The 22,585-nt window shown below is 35.7% G+C and overlaps 1 protein-coding gene across 1 annotated transcript in view; it reads left to right on the top strand.

Annotated features, from left to right (window-relative positions):
- The window catches only part of hp1bp3 (heterochromatin protein 1, binding protein 3), a 41,309-nt gene extending 23,498 nt beyond the window's left edge, over positions 1 to 17,811 (top strand). The window contains exons 5-12 of the mRNA XM_028807753.2: positions 332 to 475; positions 4,383 to 4,442; positions 7,779 to 7,948; positions 9,767 to 9,857; positions 9,960 to 10,119; positions 12,089 to 12,200; positions 12,955 to 13,080; positions 15,908 to 17,811. Coding sequence (XP_028663586.1) covers positions 332 to 475; positions 4,383 to 4,442; positions 7,779 to 7,948; positions 9,767 to 9,857; positions 9,960 to 10,119; positions 12,089 to 12,200; positions 12,955 to 13,080; positions 15,908 to 16,268 — 1,224 coding nt within the window. The 3' untranslated portion in view covers positions 16,269 to 17,811. The remainder of the gene's footprint in view (positions 1 to 331; positions 476 to 4,382; positions 4,443 to 7,778; positions 7,949 to 9,766; positions 9,858 to 9,959; positions 10,120 to 12,088; positions 12,201 to 12,954; positions 13,081 to 15,907) is intronic.
- The last annotated feature ends 4,774 nt before the right edge of the window (positions 17,812 to 22,585 follow it).

Here is a 22,585-nt window from a genome sequence, read left to right as displayed (position 1 = left end):
CAAAGCCAGTTACACTTTGGAAGAAATAATTGTAAATTATACAACGCTTTTTTTGGGACACATCACCTATCATAGGGGCATGATCTTTCTATGGCCAAGAAAATCATTAGCTGCCTTTTGCATAAGTTTTTCTAAATGAATTGGCAATTAAAACATACATAGACTTTATTTTCCATGTATGTATTCATGTTTTATTTATTTATTTTTTATGTATTTTATTATTATTTAAAAATGGTGCCTCTTCTTTTACAGCAATTTCTTAAGATGCATTTTGTTTATGTGCCATCAGTAAAAGTATTTCAAAAAGGTACTTTTTTTGTTGCATTTTTAGGCATGCAGTAACAGGTCTGGAGCATCAGCCTTTGCCATCCGGAAGTATATGGTGAATAAGTACCCGTCTTTGGATCTGGATAAGAGGAGCTACTTACTGAAACAGGCCTTAAAAAGGGTACTTCAGAGAGGAGCAGTCAAACAGGTCAGTCCAGTGTTATAAATGAAAGTTATCAAAATAAACATAAGGATATTAATTATGCCTGTGACGTTATATGCTTTGTCTGGTGGGGGCTATGTCGAAATTACTCATTCATCTCCAAATTTTAATTTATGGTTTTTGTGAAATACATTCCAAAACCTTTCTTTCTTAATGTTCTTTTTTCAGTATGGAATGACAGCTCTTTCTTACATTTCCAGAGAAGACATGAAATCCATTTAGACAGCTTTGGGCTGGAGTATGGCTTTTGCAGATACAATGTTTTTTTTTTAAACATCTTATTTGAAATCATTTTTTTGTTGAGTCTGTCTTCCTAATTAGGATCTTGTGTCAGCCTTTGTTTGACTAGATCAGTGCCATTCTACTGAAAGAGAGGCTGTTCCAGTAAATGTTTAAATGTGTGCCTTCAAAGTGATTAAGTGTAACGGGGTTGTAATAATTTTATGATTCAGTAACATATGATCTTGATCCAATATGGTGTAAATACAGCTACAAAATATAATTCCTGCCGTGCACTCTATAGTGGCAGGACTTCATAACAGATTAAGCATGATCATTAATATAATTGTTATTTGATTTATTGCTTACAAAAAAAATTTCATTTTTTTTGTTTTTACAAGAAAAAAAATTTTCTAGTCTTTCAAAGTATGTCCTCAACACCAGTAGTGATACACATAGGTGCAACTTAGGAAGGTAGAGTTCAGCCTTGGAAAGGAAAAACTTAATATTATGTGGCTTTGGTTATGCCATTGAAATTGGTAGTAGATGAGTATTTTGGGAGTTCTCACACACAGAAGTTTCCTGCATGTGCTACCAATCAAAAAACATCCAGAAAGCTGCTGTCTTCTGATCAGAAATAGTATTGTTAAAGAAGGAAGCAGGGAAAGGCTGGTTTTACTTGTGCAGATTTACAGACAGACTACATTTGGTTAACTGACCACCACATGCAACAGTGGTGTGGAAAATGACATGTTAGATGAACTGTGGCTAAAATACTACATGATCACGAAATGGTTAAACTGCAATTAACATGTAATGTTCTAACTCTTTGTTTAAGATCTTAATTGATATGTAAACTAGAGACAAGTTTATCTTAACTCTAGACTGTTCATAATATTAAAAAATAACATCTAATATTACATTTTTAATGCACATAGTCATTCAAACAAAACTTTCCAAAGGGTATTCAGAGTTCACCATGCAGGAACATCCAGACACTTATTAAAGCACCCCAACAAGGGACGATCATTCAATCTGCCAGGCTTGCTTGTTTAACAAATACCTAAGCTGTCCATATATGTCATCCAGGTTCTACTTCCTTCATCTCTTTGAAGTGCTTTTTGGCTTCAGTTGTAACGGCTTTCAAAATTAGCACCTTCCCATAAGGATAGATACACAATGTTGTTCACTAATTCAGATGATGAATACAGAGAAGTTTAAAGTGACTAATTTTCATAAATGCCTGGAAGGTGTCAAATATCTAAATCAGTAGTTAGGGAGCTTGTAATTATTTTCTAGGTGGTCCTCCTGGAGAGGTTTAGAAATTATAACGGGCAAAATAATTACCGTAGATATTCGCGTATTAGTCGATCTCGCAGATAAGTCGAGTGTATTGTTTAAGCCGAAAATTACGAAATTTGTTATGACCCGCGTATAAGTCGAGGGTAAAACTTGACAATTGGCTCCAGCAGACCCCCCGTGACCCTGTGTTCAGGTTCAGCGGGTTGGAAAATGGATGGATGGATAAAACTTGACAGCTATCAGAGATAGAGGGCGACAATCAGCTGTTAATGGCGACAAAACTCACTGTCACGTCACAGGCATTCTCTCTGTGCTTGGGGAAATGCTAGACTCGTTGACTCTGCGTGTGCGTGAGTTGTGAAATGTAAACAAAGGCAAGATGGCGTCGATATGTCACAAGGGAGCGAAGCGAGTGCAGAAAAGAAAACACTCTGCAGACGATGTTTTGCACATTATCGCTGAGTCGGACTCTGATTTTTCAGAATCGGGTTTCATTGACAGTGATCAGGAATCGAGCAAGAGAGTGAGAAGCCGGCATCGGCTGAACGCATTCGCGCAGCCGATGCAGCTACGGCAAGGTTCGCGTGGGAGGAATACCCAGACATTGATCTGTGGGAGCCGAACTGGCTACCGGACTTCACAAGACAGCATGGCTTGCTGTTGGACACGACAGATCACCTGCTGCTGGACTACTTCAGAGGCTGCTCTCTCCTGATGCTGCTTTTCAGCTACTGTCAAACGAGACAAACAGGTAGGCAGAGAAATTTTTTGAATCGCGGGCTGCGCTTGCATCGCATTGATAGCGAGTGTTGCCTTGGTTCTTTTGATTCCAAATCTGGTTGCACGTGGCAGCTAATGGTATGTTTGTTATCCAAAACCTGCAAAAGCAAATGCTCAAATTCAAGTATTTCACAGTTTAAAGAATTATTTAATGAAATTAGAAAAAAACTAGCTAATTAGCAATAGTATTGCTGGCTTATAATTATTTCAAAGACCATGGGAAACGGCAGATGACCGGTGACTTAACACCGTGAAGCGTTGAGTGTACAATGCCATTACCCAAATTCTATGGACAATTGTGTTGCCCCGCGGATAAGTCAATTCTGTTTTTTTGAATGAATTTTAAGGCATAAATTTTTCGACTTATATGCGAGTATCTACGGTATAATGTTCTTCTTTTGCTATTTTTATTATTTATAAGATGCAACATGTTAATATGTATAAAATGCATTTAAGCGGTAGATAACGTTTTCAGAGTTTCCATAGACAAAGCGAGAAGGCCTTTGAGAGTGAACATTAATAAAGCTGGTAGACTGTAATGAAACAGCGAATAAACATATTTTCCCTTTTTGCCTTTTATTCTGCATGTATAATAAATGTTTTCTGAATTTTTGTTGATTTGTTCCTTTTTAAAATTTTCACTAAAACCTTTTTGAAACAAACTTTAGGAATGCAAAATTTCTTTTGTTACAAGTTTGACTCATTCTGGATCCTACTTTACCAACTCTGTAGCTGCTCGACTTTGGGAACCTCGAAAAGACACAGCTGCATTCCTTTTTCTGCAGATAAAGTAGCAAATCAACAAAAATCTTGCATTGTTTATGATAACCCAACAGGAAATCCACATGAATACAATGAAGTCAGATGGTGAAACATCATAGTGAATGCAAGAAGATAATGCAGATTTTAAGTTCTCAGGCGACATGGTGGCGCAGTTGGTAGTGCTGCTGCCTCGCATTTAGGAGACCTGGGTTCGTTCGCTTCCCGTGTCCTCCCTGCGTGGAGTTTGCATGTTCTCCCTGTGTCTGCATGGGTTTCCTCTGTGTGCTCTGGTTTCCTCCCACAGTCCAAAGACATGCAGGTTAGGTGCATTGGTGATTCTAAATTGTCCCTAGTATGTGCTTGGTGTGTGCGTGTGCGCATCCTGCGGTGGGCTGGCGCCCTGCCTGGGGTTTGTTTGGATTGGCTCCAGCAGACCCCCATGACCTTGTAGTTAGGATATAGCGGGTTGGATAATGGATGGATGGAAGTTCTTACAAGTCCACATCACTGTAAAATCTTACATTGTCTCTCAAAATCACCAATCTTGATACGAGCGCTCATTTTAACATTTTTAGAGGAAAATTAGTCAGTAATACTGTTATTTCAGGCATTGTTATAAGCTTCATCTTTGTAAGCATATGTTTATATCAAGATCGGAATTTACATTTGAATGTGATTTTTTTTTTTTTTAACATTTTGCAGACAGTTGAGGCTGATGTGCTTTAATATTAAAAATACCTCCAGTAATTTGGAATCTAGGTTTACTTAATAGACTTTAATGGTAATTTTTTAATTTTCCAATTGGAGATTACAAATTTTTGTCTTCCAGGTAAAAGGCAAAGGATTTTCAGGAAGTTTCATTGTGGCACCATCAAAAAAGTCTAAAAAGGTCAGTGAAATATATCATTAAATTATATTTATCCTAAACATTGTTAGTTGGTGATATTTTTCTCAATGGTTTACATTTTAATGTCAGCACATTATTTTCTTTTTCTGTTTTCCACATAATATTAAAATTTTTATGTATTTAAATACTACTTAATTGAAGTGAGTAAAGAGACAAATTAAAAAGGTATTACATGAATATTAAGTGATTGATTCTGCTTACACTGTGAACTGTTATATTTTCATACTGACAGAAAGAGACTTGTACAAATTGAATTTAGGCAGACAACTCCTATACAGTATGTACCGACAGAAATGTCCATTAGTTTTTGATAACATGAGAAATGAAATTCAAAATAAATAAATTAAATAAGAAATTAAACTTTTTATAACTGCAAACCAGACTTCAAGGTCATCCAAAGATGATAAATGTTTGGGGAAAAGATGACTAATCATATTTTGTTACTGTTGTAATTATTGATCATTATTGTATTCTGTCTTAGTTTGATGAAATGGCTACCATATTAAATACCATATGTTAAAAATATAACATGATGCAATTGAAAACTAAAAAAAGTTTACTTTTAATGTCTTAATATTAGGATGACTTAATTATATAGTGAAAAGAAAATGCAGAAATATGTTCAAGGGTTGCACCACTCCCTTGGTGTACCCTTTCTATTTTGAACTCAAAAAATAAAGTAAGGTTACAAAACAAAGTATAGCAATTCCCATCTCAAAATTAATGGTCTCTTGAAACAGTCTGGGGTTCCATCTTCTTAATGGCTGGTCCTCAAGTGGCAGTGGCCAGATTAATAGCTGCTTTCCAGGAAAGGTCAGGGCTACCAAAACCAGATGGAGGTGGGGTCATGCATCAAAGAAAAGTAGAAAATATACTTCTAATAGCAAGAAAGCAATGACTAAAGCAAATGCAAATTTTTACAGGGCCAATCCATCAAGCTCAGCTAATGGTGAAATGATCAGTGCAAACTTTATAGAATTACCCTAGTGATAACATGTGTGCACACTTCCAGGTTTTCCACAGCAACATCAAGACAACAATGGTGTTGATCAAAATAAAAAAAAATGGCATCAGGAGAAGACAAAAAAAAATAACCAACTTTATGAAAATGAAGACATAACAAAAAACTAATGTCAGGATCCCAGAAACCATTAGAATTAAGTTTCCATAAAAGGAGTAAAAAATTATCAAATAAGTATGTTTTACAACCGCTTTGTTTGTTTTAATTTCATAAAAAAATTTATAAACATCCTCCCTTGTTTGCTAAAAAGCTTATTTTTGAAACATTTTTTGCTTTAACTACCTCAAAAAAATTGCTGCTTTATCAACATTTTTTCTGGAATTTTTGCAGGTGTCAATTTCCCAAAACACTGCATTTGTAATGTTTTTTTTTCCCAGTTTTATTCCTTTTAATAGTTTGAGCCATTAAATGGTACTGCATTGATTAAAGAGTGATTGCCTGTTAGACAGCAGTTTCAATCACAGACATTCATTGTGGTAGTGTACTTTAAATTAATTAGGAATTTCTTACCAAATAAATCAATAAAAGAAATAAGGTGGGTTCCGTGTGCAGGTACCAGTCTTTGTTCCCAGTCAGAATATATGAAGTGAAGTTGATCAATTATCCTAGTCATGAGTGAGGACTGTTGAGTTTGTCCATTCAAACCTGGTATTTGCCCTACAACCAGTGGTGCCGTAATAAGCACTATAATTCCACAAGCCTGTGATTTATAAAGCAGAATTAGAAGTTGCATTAATAGATGTTAAATGGATGACCATACTAACATAGTGAGTTGTAAGACTTTTAGAATTAAAAGCACCAAGAATATAAGAAAACTACTAAGATTCAAGCAGAAATTATCTGAAGTCAAAGAAAATGCAATAAAGTTAAAGACAAAATCAGATCAGCTGTAGTTAAAAGCTGCATGAATTTTAGACGTTGCAGACTGCTACCCTGCAACATTTAACCACAGTGTCACAGAACAATATTTTTTAAGCATTCTTTTTACATATCTTGAAAGAATACCATAAAAGATTTATTTTAGACATTGATTATCATTGAGGTGTAAGTAAGTATGTGAGGTTTTAGGCTGTTCATCTGTTGGATGTGTAAGGTACCATTGAATTTGGTAGTAGGGGTAACTTCTGGACATCTTTCTCACAACTTGCAGCAGAAAAATTGTAGCAATTCAGCAAATTTTATTATTGTCACTGTTTCATTTGTTTAAAGCTACAACAACCGTCTAGATAGTTAAAAATATACTGTAATATGAGCATAATCCTTTGAACAGATCAGTGCTGTCTCCTGTTGCCTGTTTTTTTCTTCTGTTTTTTTCCTTTTGTGCCAAAGTACTTTATACCATAAAATTTCAATTTATTTATTTGTATCATAAGGAGGTGTAAGTTGACCACTGAAATATGTTATAGAGACATATGTCTAAAACTGATAAATCTGGCATGGTTATTAGACTTACTAACATGTTTTATTTAGTTTTGCACATAAGTTACAATATAAATTAAAATTACAAAATACTGTAGTTACAGGCAAATACAGGATCAATCCGTCCTTGTAAATGCATGTTAAAATTTGTGTATCTTATATTTTTTTTTAATAAATGAACCAACTGGTGTGCGTTTTTTTTTTTTTAAATACTTAATAACTATGTTAAATAGAAATACTTAATATATCACAAAACATTAGAAATCGCTATATTGTCACACTAACAAATAATATTATTAACTTTGTCTTTGATATACGGGGACAATTTGCATTTAGGAATATTAAAACTTGTATTTCAAATACAGTAACCATGTTTCATATTTTGTGTCTAAAAACCATTCATAAGCTTTGATGCAGACTACACCTTGAAGGGATAGGCCTGAATACCAAAATTATTTTATATGTCAATCAAAGGGAACAGCAAAATGTAAAAGGAACTTTACTGGTGGCATGTAAAAAATTCTCTTCCAGAGCTATCAGCAATAGAAAGGAATTCAGTGTATTATTAGTAAAAGTTGTATTGTTCACAATAAAAGAAGATTTAAAGATTTTAGAGATTTTAAAAAATCCAGTCAAACTTTCTTCTTCTAGTAATTTCCTTGACTGTATCCATTTAAAACACTGTCTTCTTGATAGAAAGCTACTGACTCTATAAGGTATTTTCTCAGATTTTTCAGGTAATGGACAATGTTTTTACATAAGGTAGTTGTAGTCACTAATCACAGTACCAAAGACTGAACCCTGTGTACAGTGTGAATATATTAGGTCATGTATGAATATAGTTATGTTGTTTCAGGCTTTTTCCTTCTCCCTTATAGAAAAGCAACTCTGGTTCCAACAAGGCTCCTTTACCTCTGGAGCATTCTGAGAAGCTAGAAGACACCTTACCCCTTGTTTTCACCCGACTCTGTGAGCCAAAAGAAGCATCCTATCGTCTCATTAAGAGATATGTAGAGCAGTATTTTCCAAAGCTCAAGGTGAACAGCAGGTAGCCTTATTAAATTCTAATATCCAGAAGTTAATATTTTAACATGTATCCTATTTGAAACTAAATGCCTCCTAGCTCTGGTTGCTTCATGAGTTCTGATTTGTACATGACATTGTCAGGTGACACTACTGAAGACAAACATTAATGAATTCATAATTTCATTCCAAAAAGTTTTAGTTTACAAATTATTTTATGAAACACTTTAAACTGTTTTAATAAATATTCTTGGACTTGACATTGGGCAGTTGAGGAACTGTTATAAAAATGGAACTAACTTGATAGAAATACATTAAATGGATGAGGCAGAAAATACAAAAAAATAACACAATAAAGCCAGATCAGACTGTTTGGTATTATCCTCTTTAATAAAATCCCTGTGTGCGTCCAGGTGTCCGTGCATGTGTGTCTTCTGGTGAAGTACGAATGCGTGGAGCATGGTGCGATGCGCGATATTACTGTTAGAGAAAGTTATAGGCGTTTTACGGAAATACAAACCAGTATTACTGCGAGAGGAAATTAAAGGTACACAATACAGTGATGCATATTACAGCCACATACAAGCCAGTATTACTGTCAGAGAAAACTAAAGGCATATTACCGACGCGCACACCTGTATTACCGCCTAAGAAAATTAAAGGTATATTACGGACTTACAAGACAGTATTACTGTCACAGAAAATTAAAGACACACAATACACGGCGGCAGCCCACGAAGAACGGTCAGCTTAGCAAGTAAACATCAACAAAAGAAAGGCTGAAAGACAAAGAAAAATACGACCAACAAAAAGAATGAGGTCAAGGTCCCTTGCCATTTAATATAGACTGTTCCTACTAATGTTTATTTATGCACTACTGTTCTAGCGCCCGTTATTGTAACGGGCTTAATGACTAGTTAGTTAATAAATTATACATGGTTTGAAAAATTTCAGCCATTCCACTACACTACAGAAGTGCTGCAAGTGTTCAATGTTTCCTCTGCATTTGTGTCATGTTTTTCTTAAAACGTGGGATTGCACAAGTAATATAATTTTAGTTTTAGTGAAGGCAACTTGGCTAACTAGCATTTTGTCAACATTTTAAAGTAATTCCTCATCTGCCTAATCATCTGCAAATGGATTGGTATACAGCCAGACAAAACTGATGTTGCAAAATACACACCTCTGCAAACATTTAGAAGTACTGAAGTGCCTAAAGTTTCAGTGTGTTTGAAAGATGCAACAGTCCAACTGAACTTGACCAATATTCCCTGTCCTGATTGGGTATCAGTATTCTTCTCAATAGTTGTTTAAAGCAAGGAGGCCTTGGCCACTCCACTTCTATGTCTCGGCCCGACACAACTCCCTTACAGTCTTTCTATAAATCTATTTACATTATAGCTAAGGAACTTTAACTGATGATAAGTTAGGCATCAAGAAAAGGTTACATTTATAAGTGAAGGCAGGTATTCCTTGCATCTTGCTAATGTGGTTGCTTTTTAACTAATTGATAAGAAACTACTTAAGCTATGGTTGAATAATTGCATGGTGTTGACCTCTACATTCTAGTTCTGTTAAATTTGAATAAAGAATTATACTAAATAACTTTAGAAGACAGTTTATTAAACTAAAGAAAATTACTATGTAGAAAATGTCAAAACATTGAATTATAAAGTAATGTGGGTAATTTTACCCATTGTAGTTAACATGGAGTTTTATTATAATTTTCCACTTTCACATCAAAGTAGAGAAAAATAGTATCTGAAGCTATGATAATTGTATTTATGGGGGCATCTCTATAGTAGATAGTATGTTAAAGGCTTTTGTTTCCTTCCCTTCAAAGACCCCACATGCTAAAAAATGCATTGCAAAGAGCAGTTGAGAAGAAACAGCTGGAACAAATAACAGGGAAAGGAGCTTCTGGGACTTTCCAGGTAAGTAAGCAGTTTTTTCATTGAACAGTAATTTTCATATTTTTTCACACGTTCTTTGATTTCTTGGTGTCTTACTGTAGCCATTGTGTGCTTATTTTACAGCTGAAGAAAGTGGGAGACAAGCCCCTTTTGAGTGGTGGCCCATTTGAAGATGCAATTGTGTCAGCTATCACAGCAATGAATGAGCCTAAAACCTGCTCCACCAAAGCACTAAAAAGGTTTATCTTAGGGAACAACCAGGGAGGAAGGGTTTATCTTCAGGGTAAGTTTAGTACCTCTATTTACCATATTTAATAAGTTCTTCCAATTAATTACTCATTCTCTATACACTGCAATTGCAAAGGTACAGCACAAAATACAGTAATTGCAATGTTGCAATGTCCATTACAGCCTGTTATACAAAAATGACACACAACAATGAACAAAAGTATTTGTTCAGAAGTCCCTGTGTGAAGGCTGATGTAATGAGTACTAGAACCTCGTGCATGACTCTTACGAATTTGAAGCAAATCACTTTACTACCTTTTGGAGCACAGCTCTCTCTATTCTACTGACTGCATCATGATCTGTAAATTGATAAAACCCATGGCAAGGTAAGAGAGCAGCATTTGAAGAGGGAAAACCTTCAATTATTCCTTAGTGTCTTAATATGTTCATAATTTTGTGTTTAGATTTAAATTCCTTTCTATCAGGCTGAATAGGAGTGTGAGTACGTTTTGGTATGGAGGGGGTTGACTATGTGTTGTGCCATTTTTTGCTGTTTTTTCTTGTTTGTGGCATCATGTATTGATGCCATCAGATGTGCCCCAGACAATGTAATGGTTTTCCACAGACATCATTGTCAACCATTACATCGTGGGAGCCATTTTATTTAAATCTTGTGGCTTTTTACTTTAATGACAAAACTGTAAGTATCAGTGCCTGTCTTTCTGTAAACATAGAAGAAAATAATGATAAAAAAAACCCAGTTCTTATTTCAAATGGTTCGCACCTTACAGGAAGCAACAGGGCACCTCAAGACAAAAGGGAATAGAATGCTGTGGGCAGGCTGTTACTGATTTTAGACATCTGGCATGTTTGAGTAGAAGTACTTTGCGTTCTCTGGCAGAAAAATGGATACACAAAGTTTTACTATGAAACCCTATGCCATCCTGTGTTTCTTTATATGTAGTTACACCCGTGAAAGGGATTGACTTGTCAGACCAACCTCTAACTTTCCCCTCACTCGACATTACTGAGTATAGTGGACCTTGCCATGAGAGTGAGCATTTGAGGAAGAGCAACTCTGTTATCATGATGGGATATATTTTTTGTAAACAATAGTAAACTGATTTAGCTGATGTTTCAAGAAGCTCCTTTCACTGTGGAATTGGATTCTACTGCCGAGAGCCAAGTACTGTATTTAATGCTACTTGAATAACAAACCTTTCAGGTTCCAGTCAGTTTATCAGTATTTCCATAGCAACATTTTGGTTCTGAGCACCTCCAACAACTGCATCATTAGTGCTGTCATGTTTTTCTGTCAACAGAACAAAAGGTAGGACACAGTTAAGAACAACATATGATAGTAACAGGCTAAATAAACTGGCATAAGCAACTTTTTTTTTTTAATCTCCCCTTTCTTTTTCTCCTTTCCTGAGTTGGGAAAGAGGAATCTTTCAGTATCCCCAGATCATTCCTCCAGGTGTCGAAAAAGTCATCACCCAGTCACTCACAAACCCTTGGCAACAAAGGCATCCAGCAGTAGTAATAGATGTTATTGTATTGCCATAAGTAATTAATTGAGAGACTTGATTGAGTTTGTAGAATTTCTCACAAATTTAACAAGTATCTTCAGACTTACGCATGAGGAAATAAAGCTGTACTTGAGACTGTGATCACATTATTTTTCCTATAAGATCATTTGTCTTTTAAATTCACTGTTTTTTTACACAAACTAAGCATAATATATAATGCCTAGATATAGATTAAACTAGATGCAATTGTTGTTAACTGTGATTTTTGTATACACATATTTTATTAAGTTTATGTACTGCGTTTCTCTTGTTACCTCAGGATGCTTACCCCCAACTGTACTTTTTACAATTACATGTTTTTTTTAATACAGATGACAAAGTTTTACTTCACTTTTTATGCAGTATTGAGGAGCAAGTTTGTAAAATAAAATATAAATATTGTGAACTCATTCAAACTTACTGCCTTTTTTGTACATTTCCAATTTATGTTGATAGTGAACAATTTGAAGAGGACTCTGAGACGCTGTGAAATGTTTGGCTGGATGGAGAAGATAACTGGAAAAGGATTTAGTGGAACTTATCAGCTCTGTTTCCCATATTACCCAAGGTAAATCATTTCGAAAGAATTATAAATATGCAAACTGTTGCCACTTGAAGGTATAAAAATGAAATTGTGGAGTTTCATCAGAATCACACTGGCATGGCTACATCTTGTTTAAAAAAAAGAAAAAAAAAATACTTTTGAATTATGCAACATAATATACAGTATAATACAGTATATTGTGTCTGACACACATGGCCCCATCTTTAGTGCATTGGTAACTCCACGCTTACAACTCTAGTATGCTTTGCTCTGCTGATTCAGCCATTCTATTTATTTAACAATGGCATTTATTTAAATTAAATAAATATAAATTTACATAAATTTTACTTTACAGTACTTTGAACTTAAATTATTACAAGATTGCATGTTGCCTCTTATAATTGAATGAAAATGCCTGTTTTTGTAGGGTGATAGACTTTTTCTGTACCTCTCTCAATTTTCTTGGGAGTAACAATATTAAGCTATCTTAAAAAGTGAAAATTAAATATTGTTAAAGGTGCTTTGATGAATTATTTCAGAGCCATTTATCACAACAGGAATAATGTGTGTTTTGTTGGGTTAGTTTTCCCATACTGTAAACCGAGGACACCAGTTTATGTGCATGTAGCAGGTACTTAATGATTACATACTTGGAAGTCTTGCTTTTTTTTGAGTTTTTCTTTCAGCTGTCAATGTGTATGATGTGTGCAATTTATTTTATTTACGTACTTTTAAGCTGGTTATTTTCAAATGGTAATTTCATTTTCTTTCTTTATAGCCCTGCTACTCTCTTCCCTGACAAGCACAAAGACCAAGACTCTGAAGATGAAGCATCATCTGAGGAAGAGGACTCTGAAGATGAGTCTGAGGAAGAATCTGAAGAGGAGTCACCACCATCGAAAAGGTAATATTCTTACACATATAAGCTAAAATTCACATTACTTGCATTCTCTGGTTCAAAGGCAGCTAGTCAGAGATGTAGAGCACACAAGCATATCCCCCAGTTTCATTTTTTTATGATTCTGGTTCTTTTAATGTTTTAAAGGATAAATTTGGTATTTTTCAAGTCAAAGTTAATTCTCCATAAGCGTGGTATAGATGTATTGCCAACATGAAATTGTGTTCCAAAAGTCAATGTGAAATGCCAATGCAGGAAAGATATTAAATATATATATATATATATATATATATATATATATATATATATATAAATATATATAATATAGAAAATGCTGGACTTTGGATGCAATTTCATGTGGCAGATGCATATCATTTATCTTACATCTATTGATCAGCATACCAGAGTGTTCCCTAGAGAGGGTCAGTTCTTAGCTGCTTCAGACAACACAGCTGTGTTGTGGCTATAGAGGGTCCCATATCTCTGAGCCTTGTCACTTTATATCATTTATTGGGATGTATATTTACAAAAAGGTTGTAAAAAAAGAAAGCTATCATTAGTGATGCATCAGATAACTGGAATAGTTTTTGCTATTTTTATACCTTAATAAAGACCAAAAAAAAACTATATATAGCTAAACTTACCTTATATACTCACATTTAAGCTCTCCCGCGGTTAAGTCAGGCCTTGATTTTTACCGTATAATTTCCGGTATTTTATAATGTTGGTCGTATAAGTCGAATGAGGAAAACTCACGGTATTAGTCCAAGAGATAATGATATGCAAACGCCCACCTGAGAGAGTAACCACGGAACACACTGCCTTTTTTTTTTTTTTGTATGTATGTATTGTGCCTGCATGACCACACGGTAATACCCAAACTATTCCGAAGCGACGTTTGCACTGTTTTGTGTTTTTTGTATGTCACACCCTCATACACATTTATCGTAAGAGCATCCCTTATCTATGATGGAGCATTCCATCAGAAGACAATATGAAGCTGGCTTTAAATTAAAAGTCGTTGAAGTGGTGAAAGAAATTGGTAACTGCGTTGCTGCAACAAAATCCGATGTGTCTGAGAAACTGATGTGAGATTGGAGGAAGTAAGAAGATGAAAAAAAAAAAATTTAAGTCACATTTTTGAATGGTCGTATAAGTCGGGGTCTGATTTTATGATCGATTTTTTGGGTTTCAAGAACCAACTTATTCGTGAGTATATACGGTATATAACTTTTTTATGTAACTATATATATTATGTTATATATACACACACATCAAAAACAAAGTGAACATTTAATTTAATTAAATAATTTAAAATTTCTAAAATAAATGGTAAATATATGGAAGTGTTTGGGAGCAGTGTGGCAAGGAAGTGGTTAACACTGCCGTTACATAGATGCAGTGTCTCTTAGTTTGTATTGAAGTCTGATCATTATCCATGTCGAGTTTACACCGTACCTGTGTAGCTTTTCCCCCTGGGTATTTTAATTTTATTCCTATAACACCAAAGACATGCAGATTAGACTAACTGTAAACACTCTTTAGGTTCAAATATATGTGTGTGTTTGTGAATGAACCCTGCAATGTCCAAAGGACTTTTTCATGCCATGTGGCAACTGCTTCCTGAATAGGTTTAAGTCCACTTCAACCTTGAATCGGATTAAGTGGTTTGAAAATTACTTTGTGACACCTCATATTTACAAACTAAAAGGGCTAGTACACATTTCAGTATCAAGCAAAAAATATGTTAAATAAAATAAAAGTACACACACACACAGACATGCATATTCAGTATTTTTATATACACAACCAGAATCATTTCCATGAGTGGAGCAGATTTCTTTTGCGTACATACAGGTTAGAAGTGCCCCAAATTGACCCTCATATCCCAGAACCCCTGAGCCCTTGGCTGCCTTCTTTAAAGGGTAATGTGCTCCCACATCTTCTCACTTAGGACCATGTGCCACCCCCTTTTGATCAGTTGTTCTAGCCTCTTGCCAGCTCTCAGTGCTTCCCATCTATGGGTATGCCTACCTATACAAACCTGATTTTCTCCCTTAATATACCATTTTCCACCAGATAAGTTCTTTTCTAGATACTTAGCATAATTACAAAGGTTAATATCCATTGGCCGCAATTTTTGTCTTGCACAAGAATTTTATTATGTAGAGCTTGGCCACCCTTCACAACAGAAGAGAGGTTTACTGTTGACTGCATTTTGAAAGGTACAAATAAATGCTCAGATTGACACTATTTAAGGCATGAAATAAATTCTTGAAATGTGTGTATCAAATTTTCTAAGCTCAGAAACAGTGCTTCTTTGTTTTTCTGTATTAAACATAATTCTGTTCAGGCCTCACTAATAGACACACTGGAAAGTCCATCACAAAATTATAATTTGACCATAGCCTTGCTCTTTAATCCTGTAGTCATTCCCATGACAGATACTATGCAGTGCTTGATGTTAGTATTTCTTTTGATTTTGTGTACAGTATTGTGCAATGCAGCTTGTGATGTAATTTTATTTTTGGTTGATAATTGTTGTGTTCTTCGGGATCTGATACAACCATTGATCCTACAAATTACAGACTTACATTTTGATAGGAAGCAAGATCAAGATAATATTTAGTTTGACTAAAAGTATAAAAACTTGCTCCCTGTCTATCCGTTACACATTATACAGGCTATACATTATATTTTACAATATATTAAACTAGGAAGCTTAGAAATGTTTTTAGGTGTAGGTTTAGCTTTAAAATTCAGGATACACTTTCAGACATCAAAAAAACTGAATGATTTTGTTTCTTTTTGCTTAACTAAATACATTTCACAGGCAGAAAAAAAGACCTCCCCCTAAAGTTCGTGCTCCTCTACCTCCAAAGCGACGGACGCCAGCTGGTAAGAAAAGAACCAGTAGCGCTCAGAAAGTCAGCACTCCAGCGTTTTCTTCGAAGAGTAAAAGAGCAACTTCTGTTAAAAAACCGGCCGCATCTCGTAAAAAGGCAGTCACGCCAGGAAAAGTAGCCTCTAACAAGCAAGTTGAAACCGCCAAAAAAGCCAGTACACCCTCTACAAAAAAGATGACAAGCAGGTTGCCCAAGAAACCCTCACAGAAGACTCCAGTAAAGTCATCTGCCAAGTCCCCAGTTAAGGAGAAGTCAGTGGGACGTAAATCATTGAGGATGAAAAAGTAGCCAAAATACAGTAAAGGCAGCAACCACATATAAAAGGTTAGGTAGTAGTAGAGTGCCCAAGTGCTTTTATTTTCTTGTTTTCTCTCTGCATTCTGGCCCCTTTTGTGTAAGTTTTTCAATTTTTTCTCATGAAGACAAAAGAAATAGGTTTTTCTTTTCATTCATTTTCTCTTTCATCATTGAGGTTCAAAGTTATGCTAGTACTCCACACTTAAAAAAAAAAAAAAAAGAAAGAAAGAAAGAAAACAAATGGCTTTTCTAAAATGCTACTGCCCCCATAAGTTTATGCTGATTTGCTTTTATTCACACATGTATTAATTTTAGAAAGATAGCAAATATGTTGTCACTTTTTAACTCTTATTTTATTTTGCTTTTACTCTTTTTGTGTAAATATAAGGATTTACTACTAGGGGCTTGAATCACTTGATTTAAAATGGGTTTGTTCAATTGATTTAGAGAGGGTGGTTGTCTTTTTTTATATATATAAATATATATATATATATATTCAGCACTGATGTACCATTATGAGAAACCAGTCTGAAATCCTTCATTTCAATTATTTCTACCTGATTGTCAAAGACAAATAAAATGAGTTGTTGTACAGGGCAATAATCATTTATGATGTGCATATTTACTCATTTTTAACTAAATCATTATCTTTCCCTAGCACTAGTTTATTATGTCTTTTTTCTTCTTCTTTCTTCTTCTTCTTCTGGACTCTTTCCCGGTTTGGTAGTCTGTTAGTGAATTTATTTTAATCTAGCTGTCAACTTTGTAGAGTTGTCATTTAGCGTTCACCCATATTTATTTTGAAGGGCCAATAATGTGATAATGGATGAAGCCAAATGGCTACCCTTTACCTTGTAAACTAACCTTTATACATTATTTGGATTGTTGTTGATATACTCCCCTTCCATGATTTTGTTACGTAAAATGTTTGCTCTTCCTTCAAGGATTTTGAAAAAATCACTCTTGTTATGTAAAATGTTTTTTTTTTTCTTCTTCTCTAAGAAGGCCTATTATAACACTTCAGTGTGTGCAAATTCTGCTTTCTATGAGCTGTTTCATCAGAGCAGTGTAACTAATTTGGCATTCTTCCTTGTATCAGGCAACTGATCATAAGAAATGATCTTTAAAAAGAAAAACAAATAAGCACATTTTCTTGTAGTGTTTTTTTTGTTCTTTTTTTATACTTTTTAGTGTAGAAACTCTTGAGCAAACAAATATAACTCATTCCAACTTGTTTGTGTAAGAACTGATGGGTAACTTTAATGTATATTAAAAGCCTAGCTAATTTGTTTAGGGATCAAAGATGGGATTGATTATTGTATTCTTTAGTTTAAAATAAACACTGTGTCTATTTAAAAAATAAAAAAAAAGTGGAAATGTTTGTTGTGATTAGCGTACAACATTGAGTTTTAAAGACTGAATATTTTTTTTTGGTTAATTCAGAGAACATTGCTCTTTAGAGACTGCATGCATGTAATCCCAGCGTTTGTGATGCTTTCTTTTCTGTTATCAATAATAAATATTAGATTGGTTATTTGTGCTTAAGTCTTTTTTGACACAATTTTTTACAGAAACGACACTGAACACTTAACCACGTTATATGAGTTTTTGTATGCTGTGCTGAACAATAACTATGGTGCTAAATACATTTTATCTCTTAAAACATTATACTGCATTCCTTCCTTTTTTCGGGGGGTACATTACTCAAAATGGACATAACCTCTGAAATGGCAAGGAATAGAGCAGAATCTTCCTAATGTTTCCCATCATGTCTTCTTAGCAGGCTGCAAAAAAATACCTTTTGTACCAAGTAAGCTAAATTGGTGTCTCTTATGAGCACTGCAAGTATGACAGAAGGGAACTGTAGGAAGTGATATAGTAGTTAAATGTAATGTAATTCTTCATTTTATTATTTGTCCCAACATCACACCCAGGATTTCTTAAATAACAGATGATATTTAGGTGATCAGCAAAACTGTTCAGTGTATTTCAGGGCTCTCTCAGCACCTTTGTATAAAGATTGAATTTTTATTTTATATAGTGCAATTTATAGAACACAACTTTGCAGGATAACTTTGAAGTTAGGTGTTTTATTATGGAAATATTTGCAGAGGAAAGAGGGAAAAAAATCCATCATTGCTTTATGAAATAAAGGTCAGTTAATCACAACAGTTTAGGGAACTTTGAATACTTATGAGGAAGACCACCAGAAAGGCAAACTAAGAGTTAACCCTGCTGCAGAGAATACATTCATTAGAGTCACCAGCCTCAATTGCACTTCATCTCACAGCCCAGATGAATGCTTCACACAGGTCAGGCAGCAGACGTATCTGAACATCAGCTGTGTGAAGCGGGTCTTCATGGTATAAATGCTTTGGACATTGGACTCGTGAGAATCTGTCTTTTTAGTCAGATGAGTGCAAATCTGAGATTTTTCGTTCTATCCATCGTGTCTTTGTGAGAAGTATAGACGAGAATGAGTGATGTCTGCATGTGTGGCTCCCATCATGAAGCACAGTGGAGATGGTATGGGGGCACTTTGCATTATTTAGAACTGAAGGCACACTTAACATAAACTTCATAGTATTCTGAAGCGGCACACCATCCCATCATGTTTGCGCTTGGTTGGGCTATGGGACAGTGACCTAAGTCACATGTGCAAGATGTATGAAAGGTGTGTGACAAAGGAAGAAAGTGATGGAGTCCTGCAGAAGCAGACCTGGTCTACAAAGTCACCCAGCCTAAAACCAAAAGAGAAGGTTTGGATTAAGATGGACTGAAGAATAAAGGAAAAGCATTCAGCATATGAGGGGAGCACATAAAAAACTATTGGAGGAGTATCCTAGGTGGCCCCCTGTGAAGTTGTTGGAGATAATCCCAAGCATGTGCACGGATATCAAAAAGGCAAAGGGTGGATATTTTAAAAATATAACGTTTTGCTTTGTTTAACATATTTGGTCTCTCTCTACATAATTGTGAGTTGTTTGATAGATACAGTATTTTAGATCTATAGTTCTTTATTTTCCCAAGGAGGAAATTTAGCTTTTTACAGAACACATGAACTACTAAAAAGAAAAACCTTTGGACATGGATAAAGGTAATTAGGCCATTAGAATGAGGCATTATGCAGGCTTATTGTCATAGATATAAAGGAACCTCAGTAGCATTTCTTGACAAACTTCTACTGAGTAATTTGTTGACTAAAAGAACTTAATGTTAGTGTGTCACAGAGAGGATATGCAGCATAATGGCCATCAGTTTTGTCTTCATTCTCTCCTCCACTATTAACTGCACTGGCTCACGGCGTGGTTTAAAACTGAGCCTGCCTTTTAGTCTGTGTGTTGATTGAGTGGGCTTCTTTTGAAGTGATGTTACTAGCTCAACACACCATAGCATAGAAGATCACACTGGCCATAACAGAGTTACAGAATATGTAAAGGATGTCACTACCCACATTAAAGGAACGCAGTCTGCCAAGAAAAAAAGAAGTCTTTTAACCTTACTTATGTAGTTTGCTGTGTGTTATGAGATCAGTCCAGCCTGTCATTGATGTGGTCCTCCGCCATCTCCACATCCACTCATTGATTAGTGACCAAGCTTAAAGACTCTTTGATGTGGAGTCAGTCTTCATTGTATTTCTTTTACTGGTGTTAGGTGATGTCTAAGCAGATTAAAGACGAGCAAGGTGTTGTGCTGAGGGAGCATGACAAGATCAAGAATAGATGGAACCAGTACTTTGAAATGTTGTTGAAGAAAGAAAATCCAAGAGTAGTATTTGGGGATGGACTCCCAAATGAATGGCTGCTACCAAGAATAAGGAGTAGGAAAGTAAAGGAGGCACTAAAAAGAGTAAAGAATGGAAAAGCAATAAAACTGGATGAAATACCAGTGGAAGTACCTTGAGTTTAGGGGAATAGGCAGTAGATGTGTTTGTTGTGGGATATAATGCAGAAGATGTAAGAACAGGAGAAAATATCAGATGAGTGGAGGAACAGTATGGTTGGACCCATTAAAAATAAAAGGGAGATATTTAGGATTGAGGAAACTATAGAGGGATAATGCTGATGTCACACACAATGAAAATCTGAGGAAAAGGGTGATAGGGAAATGGCCTCCTGAAGAGACCACCATAGGGTACGAGGTTCTTGTTTTTAGGTCAAGCAGAGAAATGTCTGATGCAGTCTTGCATTGTAGTGGCTCATATGGAAAGTTTTACATATTGTTTTGATTGATTTGGGGACGGCGTGTGACAGAGTGCCACATCAAGAGGTCTGGAAGTGCATGAGATAGAAAGGAAGACCAGAGATGTATGTGAGGATGGTCCAGGATATGTACAGTATGGGGGAGTGAGGACTCGGGTTAAAAGCAGTGTTGGGGTAACAGATATAAGAGTTAAAATAAGTCTGCACCAGGTATCCTTACCTCTTTGATCTAGTTATGGATGTGTTGAGTCATGAGATGAAAGGTTATAATCCTTTGTGCTTGCTTTTTGCGGATGAAATTGTGTTGTGTAGCACCAGAAAGGAGGAAGTGAAGATAAAGTTGGAAGAATGGAGAACAGCTTTAGAAGACAGTGGATTTAAGATAACTAGGAAAAAGACAGAATACTGTATATGAGGTTTAATGATGATCAGGATTCAGATGTTAGCCTTGAGTTTAAATACTTGGGATCAACATTTCAGAGTAATGGGGATTGTGGAAGAGAGGTGAAATAAGTCAGTGCAGGCAGGGTGGAATGGGTGGAGAAGAGTGTCGAATAATTTGTGACAGACAGGTATCAACAAGAGTGAAATGGAAGGTCTACAGGATGGTAGTGAGACCATCTATGTTATATGGGCTGGATACTGAGCTGGAGGTAGGAGAGTTAAAGATGCTGATTTGAATGCTAGGATTAGAAATGAGGACATTGGAGGGTCAGCTCAAGTTGGACGGTTGGGAGACAAAGTCAGAGAGGTGAGATTGCGTTGGTTGGACATGTGGAGAGGAGAGATGCTGAGTATATTGGGAAAAGGATGTTAATGGTAGAGCTGCCAGGGAAGAGGAAAAGAGGAAGGCCTAAGAGAATGTTTATGGATGTGGTGAGAGAGGACATGCAGGTGATGGGGGTAACAGAGCAAAATTTAGAGGACAGGAAGATATGGAAGAAGATGATTCGCTGTGGCAACCCCTAACGGGAGCAGCTGAAAGAAGAAGAAGAAGGGGGTGTGTACACTAATGCAACCAGGATTTAGTATGATTTTTTTCCTTTATTCACTAAACACTTTCTGATTTGTTTTCACCTTCTTTGTATAGTTTGCAGTTTTGCAATAAAGGTGGAATACGTTCTGACGGGCTTTATCTTCATTCTGTTATTACATAAAATCTACAATTTTGGCAGGGGTGTGTCAACTTTTTATATCCACTGTGTGTGTATGTGTGTGTGTGTGTGTATATATATATATATATATTTGCAGTTGGAGATCCACAAAGGGAGAAAAAACGAGTTGATGTTTGTAGAATCATTTCTCAGGGGGCCATCTTAATATATAGGCACAATGGGCACTAGATGGTACCCACAGGAGCATTGGGGACCATCGGGCTCCAGCACACTACTTTGCCTGGGGGCCTATGATGCTGTTAAGATAACTCAGCGATTTTTTCACAAGACTTATTTTTGTCCATTAGGGAGAGTTTCTTTTCCTGTGAAATTTCAGCCCGATTGTGAAACATTTAGAGATTGCCCCATTCTGCACATTTTATTGGTATTATTACTACACACATACTCTTGTGTGGGGTCCTTAACTGGCAAAGTGATTAGTAAACAAAAAAATGAAACGGAGAACATTCTAGTACTAAGGTGGAGTTCCCCGAACATTCTACTAGTAAGTAAGAGATTATGTTTTAGCCCTTTTTGATTACAGTCTCAGCAGAAACAAAGGAAAAGATGGTGCAAAGCCTTGCAGCGACCACCATTACCAGACATCCCTCAGTATCTTAAGCTGACAAATGAATCTGAACAGCCCAAGTGTGAGGATCTGGTAACAGATCATCTTTTTTTTTTTGATGTCCTGATGGAAAAAGGCAAAAACGGTCTCAGTCATTTCTCAAGAAACCATCACAACAGTGAACAGATGATCCAGTCTTCAACGAATTTTGTAAATTGCCGGCGCACATGACGGCAGTGAACAATGCAGCTAAAAGAGGTAGATTTCTCATTGAAAAGTACAGTGACATACTGACAATCGATGAGGAACATAAACAGTTTATTCTTCAACTTGTCACAAACCACTGCAAGAATTTTCCAACTTAATCAAAGACAGTGCTGTTGT

Source organism: Erpetoichthys calabaricus, chromosome 8, assembly GCF_900747795.2.
Source record: "Erpetoichthys calabaricus chromosome 8, fErpCal1.3, whole genome shotgun sequence".
Classification (NCBI taxonomy): domain Eukaryota; kingdom Metazoa; phylum Chordata; class Cladistia; order Polypteriformes; family Polypteridae; genus Erpetoichthys; species Erpetoichthys calabaricus.
Note: the sequence above shows the minus strand (reverse complement) of the source record. Positions and strands in the feature narration are given on the sequence as shown.